Source organism: Gallinula chloropus, assembly GCF_964237585.1.
Source record: "Gallinula chloropus genome assembly, chromosome: Z".
NCBI classification, from domain to species: Eukaryota; Metazoa; Chordata; class Aves; order Gruiformes; family Rallidae; genus Gallinula; species Gallinula chloropus.
The window spans coordinates 56045350-56057039 of record NC_140089.1 but is presented as its reverse complement, the minus strand read 5'-3'; the positions used below and the strand labels follow the sequence as shown (position 1 = coordinate 56057039).

Genomic DNA, 11690 nt, shown 5'->3' with positions numbered 1-11690 from the left:
ATTCCTCTTGAAATAAAGAAAAGGTAATCCCATTCTGATTACTAAGGAGTTCTAATTGTGTTTTGTTCCAGTATGTCCCAGTGGCAGATTTGGCAAGAACTGCATTGGAATATGCACGTGCACCAGTAAAGGAATGTGCAATCCTATTGATAAATCCTGTCAGTGTTACCCTGGCTGGATTGGTAGTGACTGCTCTCAACGTAAGTATGGAATGCTCCCCTTTCTTTTAACAACAATCAATTCGGGTTTGGCTATTTACATTATCTAGTATTTAGTAAAAAACCCACTGTCCAAGTCAGAAATGAGGACTGTGTGGTATAGGAGGAAGAAATCCGAAAGTTTTCTTCTTCAGTTTATCAGCACTATCAGCAACATAATTGCACTCTGGCTTTTCTAAGAAGTGGGATGGAGCATATGAGAGAAGAGACCGATTTTCAGTCTTTCACTGCCCAAGAAGAGTTGTAGAGGATCTGCAGAGAGCTTCTGGCTGCTTCTTGCAGAAGCCACCCCTGCTTCCCCGCTTCGCCACCAGAACCTTGCCACATAAAAGCACAACGCAGATACCCCTTTTTACTGCCATTCTACCTCACTTGGGGAGTATTGCCTTGGTATGCTAACCCAGTGAAGACTTTGTTACTGACTCAGAGTGCTAGGCCCTAATTTCATTATGTTTCATAGGAGTTCTTTTATGAAATAATTCAGCATTCTCCAGATGCCTTGTCAGGTCTATGAAAATACTGATAATAGGAGAGAAATACCTGAGGCAGAATTCTCACGAGAAATAGATCCAATTCCATGAAGTACCAAAATCCACACGGTCCAAAACACTGTATTCCAAAGTTTCAGTCAACCCATTTCTGTGAATAAAAGAAGCCACACCAGAGCCTGATACGTCAACATTCCAAAGAGACTGTGCTGATTTCCAGGGAGGTGCATTTCCGAATACCATCCCGCATTGGTTTCACGTCACTTATGGTAACTCATTTATGGCTTGGCTAGTCCAGGTTAACTAGCTCTGTACCAGTGCAATGTAGCAGCTGGTGACTTTGGAAAAAAACCCTCTGCTGTCTAAATTCTGTGAAGTGATTGGCATGCACAACTAAGTATCATAGCAAGATAAATCTTGAGCCGATTCCTGTGGAAGCCAGTAGCAAGAAAGGTGTCTGGTTTTATGGTAAAATAAGTAAGTATTTTGGAGAGTAGAAGAATAGGGATTTAGGAGGAGGAGAGACTTACTCACAAATCAATAACAAGAAAATGGTGCCAGCAATATGAATGGAAGCATCTATTTAGACTGTGCTCATGGGCTGTAACAGAGCAAGTTTCTTTGCTTTGTGTACAGGCCTTTTGTTCACATGGAAGATAATGATTCCATTAATTTCTTCTGGAACCAGTAACCTTCTTAAAACTTTTAACCTTTCATCTGTATGGGGTTTACATTCCCTCATAGCTGACCACTATTTTCAAACAAAAACAATAACAAAAAGAATCAAAAGGCACAACTGAAGCGAAAACAAGAAAAACCAAACTTAGTACTTTTTTTTTTGTCACTACAATGTAGTATATTTCTTAATGAAGTGAAATTTGGGCAAAACCACCACTTTGCAAAAATGCAGCCCACACATAGATGAGTCCTTTTGCGTTTAAAGGATTCAGGAATTTTTATTGCTCTCAGACAGGTCTCTGGACAACCAAATCAGTGCACAGCAACAAACAGTTAACAGTCTTTTTAAACTTACACAGAATTAAAGCTAAGGCTTCTATATCTGACCTGTTTCTTCTCTCCTTGAAACACACATGCAATACCTTTCCACAAAAGCATTTTAAAATTACCCATCTCTTTTTGGTAAAGAAACAAATAAAAACTTCAGGATGTGACCCCTAATCAGGAGAAAGGGGCTGTTCTTAGAGTACCCTCTGCATTCAGAGATATTTTATCATGAAGAAAATTATCCTTGCCTGTCTCTGAGCAGTAATTAACATTTTGGACCCACTTCACCGTTCTAATGGCAGTACATAGTATCAGATTCATTCACTGTGACATTTTCAAAGCAGTCAGTGAAATTCTTTCTCATGACATGTTGAACTTGTTGTGAGAAATCTCCAGCTTTATAGATAATTACTTGTTTTTTAGACATGCTATATTCATCAATGCAACCACAGCAGCAAGAGTTCACTTGATAAAGGTACAGTCCTGATCATATGCATATCTAGAGTAAAAGAAGTCCTTAGTTAGAAAAGACCCAACCTGTGGCTATTTGCTCAGAATGGAGTAGCCCAAGTCCTAGGGGTCTGCCACTGGTGACACATTGCCATCTGCTGGCCATCTGCTGGCCGTGGACAGACAGAGCTTGGGGCTAGGAACGAATGGTAGCGTCCGTGGTGCTGCAGATCTGTAATCCCAATACAGTTAAGAAGCTCTGACTGATTCGAGTTCCTTTTTTCTCTCACACTTGGTGCAGAATTCCCTCAGGGTACATACGGGTATGGATGCCGGCAGATTTGTGACTGTCTGAACAACTCAACGTGTGACCACATCCCGGGAACATGTTACTGCAGCCCAGGCTGGAAGGGGGCCAGATGTGATCAAGGTAAAGCCTCCATGCAATCAAATTCTCTTAATTGTTTGATAGGAAATTTGGATTAGCCTATTACATTCCATCTCTGTATCACTCACTAAATTAGTCTGATAAAGCTCGTAGGTTTAAATAGTCCATCCTGTTAAGTGATGTATATTCTGTGGATTTTGTAAGTATTCCATGCCTCAGTAAGAGTTCACTGGAGCAAAGCAATCAGTGTAGTTGTGTGAAATACAGAGTCCTTCCTAGAATGTTCTGAGTTGGCAGGGACCCAGAAGGATCATAGGGTCCAACTCCTGGCTCCACACAGGACCAGCCAAGTCAGAGCATGGGACCGAGCGCATCGTCCAGCTGCTTCTTGAACTCAGTCAAGCTGGGTGCTGTGACCACTTCCCTGGGGAGTCTGGAACAGGACAGGACAGCCTTTACAGCGCTGTCCTCTCCAAAAAGGCAGAATTGCTGATGGAGCGAGTGCTTGACCTGCTTTGTGCTTTTGCTTAGAAAATGTTGTTACTTTCTCAAGTCCATGAAAACACCTTTTTCTAGGAAGAACATGAATGTTTCTCCTTAAGGCCAGGAATGTCTTCACATCGGTTTCAAACATCATTCAACAATATGCCTGCAGTGACCTACACCCCTGCTCTGAGGGCCATCAATGCAGCTTACACCATTCCAGGTAAATGACATTTAGAAGGTGGGGGTTTTTCTCCATCTCTTCACTTTGCGCTTTTTTAGCTGAGCTCTGAAGGGTTCTCACATGCCCCTAACAGTGCCCATTTCACCTTTTGGGATGAGCAAGGGTTGCTGTGAGCAGGAGCATACGTGGTTTTGAAAAGGATGTCTACAGTTCTGCCATGGGAGGCTTCCTGGAAGGAGAGGCAGGGGAGGGCTTCCACCGGTGGGAAGAGGCAGCCTGAGACACTGCTGTCAGTTGCCTTTCTCGGGGGAGAGAGACCACCCTGGTAGCCGTGCCGGTGAACTGGCACAGGGGACCAGTGGGGTGTGATGGCAGATGTACGTGCTTACCTTTCAGCTGTCAGAGACAGTTCAGCCCAGTTCAGAGGAAGCATGGACTTTTCTATTCCTCTGTGGCTACTTAAAAACAGGATTGGAAACGGGCAAAATACAGTTTCTACTGAGAATTTAGTTCCGTGCCAACAGCTGGACTGCACAAGGCGGCTCCTGTAGCTGTGGCCAGTCAGGATTTCACAGGAGCTGTGGCAAGATCTCCTGGAGAGGCAGGGAGCAGAGAGGCTCGAGTCTGAAACAAGTGAAGGCAAAGAGCAAACCCGGGAGTGACGCAACGGGTACGTGAAACTTCAGGCACTGCTGTCTTCTGCCCACAGCTGTTAAGGCAGGCAGCAGGTGAAGAAGGTGGCAGAAAGAGTTTTCAGAGCCAAGAAAGAGCTGTCAGCAAAGGTGGGGGTGCTCTTGAGGCACTAGAGAGTGTTGCTATGATCTTGGTGGTTAAAATTCTCTGTAATTGGGACAGTGACTGCAGAGGCAAAAGAGAGCAAGGAACCTCAGGAGAGAAGTAAGTTAGCAAGTAACATGCTCTTGCTTCAAGTGACCTGTCAGTTCCTGCTCTGTGTCCCTAAATCCGTCAAATGAATGGCAATTTCCTAGGTAGATATTTTCCAGAAACTCTCCATTAGGTTTTGGAATGAGTGCAGAGCTGTAAAAAACATCTCCTCAGAAAGAAATGCCATGTTATTGATAGTTGTTGATTTTCTTTTCTTTTCAGAAGCCATCCCTCACAGTACCAGTGGAAATTCCAACAGTCACTATTTCTCTAACCCCAGTTATCATACTCTGACTCAGTGCGCTACCCCACCTCATGTCAACAACATGGACAGACTGACCCTGGCAAAGGTAGAGCATCAAAATCTCAGTGCTCCTCTGTCAATTAGCTTCTAGTTTATTTCATTTGGTTCCATCATGTTTCAGGTTTGGTTTCTTTTTGTGGTGGGTTGACCCTGGCTGGAGGCCAGGTGCCCAGCAAAGCCGCTCTATAACTCCCCTCCACAGCTGGACAGGGGAGAGAAGATATAACCAAAAGCTTATGAGTTGAGATAAGAGCAGGGAGAGATCATTCTGCAGATAACATCATGGGCAAAACAGCCGCAACGCGGAATAAAATGCATCTAATTTCTTACCAAATCAAAAGAGACTGGGATAATGAAGTATAAAACCAAATGTTCAAACACCTCCCCTCACCTCTCCCTTCTTCCTGGCCTCAACTTCACAAATTCTCTGCCACCTGCCCCCGAGCGGCACAGGAGGGGGCAGAATGGGGATTGTGGCCAGTTAATCACACGTTGTCTTTGCTGCTCCTTCCTCTTCAGGCAGAGGACTCCTCACATGCTTCCCCTGCTCCAGTGTGGGGTCTTTCCCACATCAGACAATCCTCCATGAACTTCTCCAACATGAATCCTTACCATGGGGGCTACAGCTCTTCACCAACTGCCCCGGCATGGCTTCCGTGGGGCTCAGACCTCCAGGAGAAGACTGCTCCAGCCTGCTTCCCCACAGAGCCACAGGCTGCCCCAGGGAAACCTGCTATGGCATGGCCTCCTCTGTCCACGGGCTGCAGGTCCTGCCAGGAGCTTGCTCTAATGCAGGTTTCCCATGGGGTCACAGCCTCCTTCAGGTGTGTCCACCCGCTCCAGCATGGAGCTGCAGCTGGGATCTCTACTCGGCATCTTCCTCCTGGGCTGCAGCAGGACTGCCTGCTTCACCATGGTCTTCTCCATGGGCTGCTCGGGAATCTCCCCTCTGGTGCCTGGAGCGCTTCCTCCCCCTCCTTCTTCCCTGGCCTTGGTGTCTGCAGAGTTTCTTCATCTTCTCACTCCCTTCTCTGGCAGCAAGAAGTGTCTATCTGTGAGGTTTTTTCCTTCTGAAACATCCTATCACAGAGGTGCTGCCACCATCGCTGATGGGCTCATCGCTGGCCAGCGGTGGGTCCATCCTTGAGCCGTTGGGTATTTACTCTGTTGGATGTAGGGGACGCTTCTAGGAGCTTCTTGCAGAAGCCACTCCTGGCCTCCCACCGCTACCAAAACCTGGCCACGCAAACACAAACCACTTTCCCTGATTAGCACCTGGAAATCCTATAACTTCCCATCAGTTTCAGTTTCTGTTATCTGTCTTCCTTTGAATTAGGCCAAAACCAATCAGCTGTTTGTGAACCTTAAAAACGTGGAACCTGGAAAACGAGGAACTGTCATGGACTACGCGGGAACATTGCCTGCAGACTGGAAACATGGTGGCTACCTCAACGAGCTTGGTAAGAAGGAAGAAGGAGGAGGAGGAGAGGGTGAATGGGATTCACTGTGTTTGGGATAGAGAGGGAAGCAGGGAATTTTTCCTGGTTCTCCGCTCAGGGTAATGCCAAGGTGGTCTGGCTGTGCGTGAGGTTCAGGGTTATGGGTTCGACCTTTCTTCAAGGAGACAAAAAAGTGACTCCTTGTGAGGAGCGGTGAATCCACCTGATGCCCAGTGCAGACATGATATGCAAAACTCTCATCATATTGTCATACAACTATTTTCATACTAACTACTTTCATAAATCAATGGGTGTTGTAAATAAGGATCTGCTTTGGCAAAATTACTTTGATTAAATAGGTGTGGGGTTGGGTGAATCCTTTTCTTTAATCCCCACCACACAGAATCAATGCTTTTTGAAGTAGTTTCTCATCATCTGGGCTGCTGCAGATGTAAATTGTAGCAGCATCTTCCCAGCTAAGCCTCCTGTCTGCTGAAACACAGCACATTGTCCCTCAAAAGAAAATTCCTGAGAAGGGGTGAGAATTTCTGTATCCTGTTGTCGCTTCATCCTTTCCCAATCTCAAGCATCCCAAAAAGGCTGGATCACACTCCTCATGTCTCTGCCCAGTGAAAGCCTTAGAAGGGACTCTGAGTGCCATTATTCTTTAGATGATTTAATTACCTTCATTTCTAGTCCTTCTCACTGTCAGGTTCTGGGGATCAGGTGCAGCATCAGAAGCAGTCTGCAGCAGGATTTTTCCCTGCCCATCCCCAGCCTTGGTCTAACAACAGCTCCGGCTGAGACGCGGGGTTTTTAAGAAAACAGTTTAACGCTCAGAGTTCAGCTTTACATTTTCTTAGAGCAGACGTACCAGCACTTGGGACTTCTGAGAGATCCCGGCTGTGGCTACCCCACTGCATGGGGAGATTCTGGAAGACTGGAGGAATGCTGATGTTATGCCTGGTTTCTAGAAGGTGCAGTGGGATTGCTTGGGTAGCTCTAGGCTTGTGACCTGGGTGTCAGGCTTGGCAAAAACAGCAGGACAGCTGACATGAGACCTAGTAAATAAAGATGGAGTAGGAATAAATTTAGTTGGTTTAGGTCTTCTCAAATAACCTAATTCTGTTCTTGGAAACTGTGTATTTTGTTTAGAGAGAGACTGTCTAGAGAAAGTTCCTTTAGACTGCTGTAATGCTTGTAACAGAGTACCATGATGCAATCTTGGTTGCAGTGACCATGAAATGTTGGAGTTCTAGATCCTCAGGGAAGTAAGGAGGGTGCACAGCAAGCTCACTACCCTGGACTGCAGCAGAACATACTTCGGCCTCTTCAGGGACCTGCTCAGTAGAGTACCATGGAACGAAGCCCTGGAAGGACCAGGGGCCCAAGACAGATGGTTAGTATTCAAGGACTGCCTCCTTCAAGCTCTGGAGAGATGCAGCCCAACAAATGTGCCAGGAGGCCTGCCTGGATGAACAAGGAGCTCCTGGGCAAACTCAGACAGAGAAAGGAAGCCTACAGAGGGTAGAAGCATGGGCAGGTAGTCTAGGGGGAATAACGAGAAACTGTTCCAACAGCCAGGGACCAGGTTAAGAAAGCTAAAGTGCTGACAGAACTAAATCTGCCCTGAGACATCAAGGGCAACATCAAAAGCTTCTATAGCTCCATCAGTGACAAAATGAGGGTGAGAGGAAAAATTGGGCTTGTCTCCAGAAGGAAACAGGAGATGCAGTTACCCAGGATCTGGAGAAGGCTGAGGTACTTCATGACTTTTTGCCTCAGTCTTTTCTGGCAAGTGCTCAAGCCACAGTGCCCAAGGCACAGAAAGTGAAAGCACGTGAAGTGCAGTGTCCAGCTCTGAGCTCCCCAGTAAAAGACACTGAGCTGCTGAAGTGAGGCCAGGGGAGGGCTACAAAGGTCACCGCAGGGCTGGAGCACCTCTCCTACAAAGACAGGCTGAGAGAGTTGTGCTTGTTCCACCTGGGGAAGAGAAGGCTCTGGGGAGATTCTGTAGCAGCCTTTCACTACCTAACCGGGAGCGGGCTACCAGAAATCTGGAGAGGGGCTGTTTACAAGGGCATATAGTGAAAGGACAAAATGTAATGGCCTTAACCTGAAAGAGGTTAGATTTAGATCAGGTGTTAGGATGGAATTCTTCTCTGTTGGGGTGGTGAGGCCCCGTCACAGGCTGCCCAGAGAAGCGGTGGCTGCCCCCTCCCTGGCATTGTTCAGGGCCAGGCTGGATGGGGCTTTGGGCAACCTGGTCTAGTGGAGGGTGTCCCTGCCCACGACAGGGCGCTGGAACTAGATGTGCTTTGAGGTCCCTTCCAACCCCAACCACTCTGGGATTATCTGTATTGAATGCCAGCTACTATTCTAACCAGAATTGACAGTTCTCAGACTGCAACAGGAATTTGCTGATGACAAGACCAAGGGCCATAAACAAGAATAGCAGTAGAAGTGGATTCATTAAGGACTGTCTAACCATTTGGAAGTGCTATGACTGGTTTCCATTTAAATATTTGTTGGGGAGCGACTTGTTAGAACTCAACACCCTGTGTAGCATCGATGTCCATACTACTAGCATGCTTGAGAGAAACACGTGTTTTTCTTGTTGCAGATCTAGTGAAGAACTCCGAATATAATTTAAGTAATTGCTCGTTAAGTAGTTCTGAGAACCCCTACGCTACTATAAAAGACCCACCAGCTCTTGTCCCCAGAAGTTCAGAATGCGGCTATGTGGAAATGAAGTCCCCGGCACGCGGGGACTCCCCGTATGCTGAGATCGCTGGCTCTGCTTCAGCCAATAGGAACGTTTATGAAGTTGGTAAGTGCAAAATGTACTTCTCGATGTTGAAGGTTAAGAACAAAGAGCACAGGACTTTTTCCTTTGAGCCAGGTTAATCAAAACACATTAAAAAATCAGTTAAAAAAGCGATACGTTCAGGTTCTGTTTTCTGCTCCACCCATCTCACAACGTCTTTTCCAGGGAAGTGGTAGAGTTCACAAGGACAGAGCTTTAAATACCTTCAGCTCTGATCTCTAACCTAGAGAGAGCGCTCAATTTCCCTGGTTTGAAGGCCTGTCTTTAAACAACAGCGTAAGCTAAGCATTTGATCGCACTCTATTTTAGGCTGTTGTGGTGGTTGCACCTTGACTGGAGGCCGGGTTCCCAGCAAAGACACTCTTCTCACTCCCCTTTTCAGCTGGGGGAGAAAATACCTCTTGAGAGGCTTAGGAGTGGAGATAAGGACAGGGAGAGATCATTCCGCAATCAGCGTCACAGGCAGAACAGACTCAACAGGGAATTGAAAAAACCCATCTTACCACACTCACATGCACAGAAACCAGGGTAGAATAACGAGAAGTGCAACCAAATCCTAAAAGGCCTGTCCCTGCCTCTCCCTTCTTCAAAGACTCAACTTTATTCATTATTTCTCTCCCTTCCTCCTTGCTGAGGTGTCACAGGGGGGTGGCAGAATGGGGGTTTCCATCAGTTCCTCATAAGTAATCTTCCTTCTTAGCGGGAAAGGGGGGGGTGGGCATTCCTTACACTCTTCCCCTGCTCCAGCATGGGGTCCTCCACAAACTTCTTCAACATCAGTCTTTTCCCACGGGGCTCCATCTCTTCACCAGCTGTCCCAGTGTGGGTCACTGCTATGGAGTACAGTCATAAAATCATAGAATGTCTCTGAGTCTCTCAGGCCCACACTGCTCCATCCTGGTCCCCCACAGAGTCACAAGTCCCCCCAGAAAACATGCTGTGGCCTGGGGCCTGTCTCTGCATAGGCTGCAGGTCCTGCCAGGAGCTTGCTCCAACACAGGTCACTACATCTTCAACGTGTGTCTCCCCACTCCAGCCTGGGGGCCTCTCCACGGGCTGCAGGAAGCATCTCTGCTCCCCATCATCTTCAGTGGGTGGCAAGGGGACAACCTGTTCCCCATGCTCTTCACAGGCTGCAGGGGAATCTCTCCTGTGGTGCCCGGAGCGCCTCCTCCTCCCCTTCTTCACTGACCTTGGTGTCTGCAAAGTTTCTTCCATTTTCTCACTCCCTCCTCTGGTGGCAAAAGCTTCCACTGGTGGGTTTTTTCCTCTTAAATATGTGACCACAGAGGGGCTGTGACCGGTGCTGATGGGCTCGGCCTTGGTCAGCGGCGGATCGGTCCTTGAGCTGGTTTGGCCATGCAGACCCACAGCAGCAGTTAAGTACTGAACACAGCTGGAGTAAGTTTATGGGAGGGATAGAAAGAATCTTTCCTCTTCTTGACATGAAAACCAGCATCTTCCCTCCCAGAGGCTGTATTTCACTGACAGGGGCCCTATCGAGTTCCTGCGCTACTGTGGCTGGTGTAGTTCCAGAAAACTTGGGGGTCTGGTAGAATCCTCCTTATCCCAATGCTCTCTAGGCTGGAATAAAGTCTATGTCTTCTGTCATAGGATACCATTTGCCTTTTCTGTCCCCAGTTAGACATTCCTCCAAAACCCACCAGTTCTCCCCACATTTCTAAGGATTTTTATAAAAACTAATTAAAAATTCGTTATGAAACTAATTAAAATCCCCAAATTAGTTTGGTGGGTGGGTTTTTTAATTTTGTGTTTATTGTTGGGGGGGTTTGTTTGGTTGGTTTTGTTTATGCACAGACAAAGCACACTTGCTTCTGTCAGGAAATGTACTTGTGGCAGGGCCCTGCTGCAAACCCACAGGTGTAACTTAGTGTAAAGCCAAAGCACCATAATATCCCTCTTTGTTCCCACACCTGCCTTGTGACAAGGAATACTGAAGCAGAGAAGAGAGGATCTTTTGTAATGCAAACTGAAGTGTAACCCCGCGTTTGTTTCTGTTTGCTGCTTCTAGTGTTGAATGCATCTTCTCTCTTTTATCACAGAACCTACGTTGAGTGTTGTCCAGGGAGCACTCAGCAGCACCGGACGTTTCAGCCAGGATCCGTATGATCTGCCAAAAAACAGCCACATTCCATGTCATTATGACTTGCTACCAGTTCGAGACAGCCCCACATCCTCACCGAAAGAGGTCGGCAGTGAATGACCCCAAAAGCTGATGTGTAGCACAGTGGGACTCTCCCGGGGCAAAGTGGCAGGACTGTGCTCCTTCCTCTAGTTTCCTTTCCATCAGATTTGGTTCCAAATCTGTCCAGCAGACAGCTGCTGTACCTGAAACAGAATCTCAATGTGAGGTTTGTATTGTGTCTACAAGTGACAGATGGACAAATGCCACACTCTGGGGATCCTGGTTGTTCTTTTTTCATGGCAGTTAATTTTATAGACGCAGGTATGCAGCACATTTATACTGTAATATACTGGCTTAAAAATACTAGCTTGCAGATCAGTTTTTATAACATCCCATTTCAGACACTTTAAATATAGACTTCGTGTCCTCCCAGGACAGTGCAGTTTACCAAATACCACTTTGTACAGGTGATTTGATTCACTAGTTCTGTAGAAGAAAAGGCGCTTGGCCAAATTTTACCTTCCATTCTGATCTCAAGACATGATCTGATGGTGATAAGGAAGCTTGGGGAATCCATGACCAGGTTTTTCTTGTCCATTACTGGTGGTGGGCATACCTTGCTTGCATAGTTTGGGAGTTAAAAGCATTGCGTACCTCAGTATGCTACGATGGATGCCTCGAGAAACTCCTGGTATTCCAGACCCAGCACCAGCCTTCAACAAGTCTTTTGCTGCCATTCAGCTCCATACGTTGCAGTTCTGACCACTACTTCTGCCACTACACAACTAATGCTCCATCACATATCAGTAATTACTTCAGAAAAGGTGTGTGCTACATCAGTTTATTTTTGTCACCAGGGACTGATTATGTAAG

The 11690-nt window shown here is 46.7% G+C and overlaps 1 protein-coding gene across 1 annotated transcript in view; it reads left to right on the top strand.

Annotated features, from left to right (window-relative positions):
- The window catches only part of LOC311203688 (uncharacterized protein), a gene marked incomplete at its 5' end in the record, with an annotated part of 62004 nt that extends 51036 nt beyond the window's left edge, over positions 1–10968 (top strand). The window contains one exon of the mRNA XM_084278444.1: positions 10735–10968. Within this exon, the coding sequence (XP_084134570.1) occupies positions 10735–10895 (161 nt within the window). The 3' untranslated portion in view covers positions 10896–10968. The remainder of the gene's footprint in view (positions 1–10734) is intronic.
- Between the last annotated feature and the right edge of the window lie 722 nt (positions 10969–11690).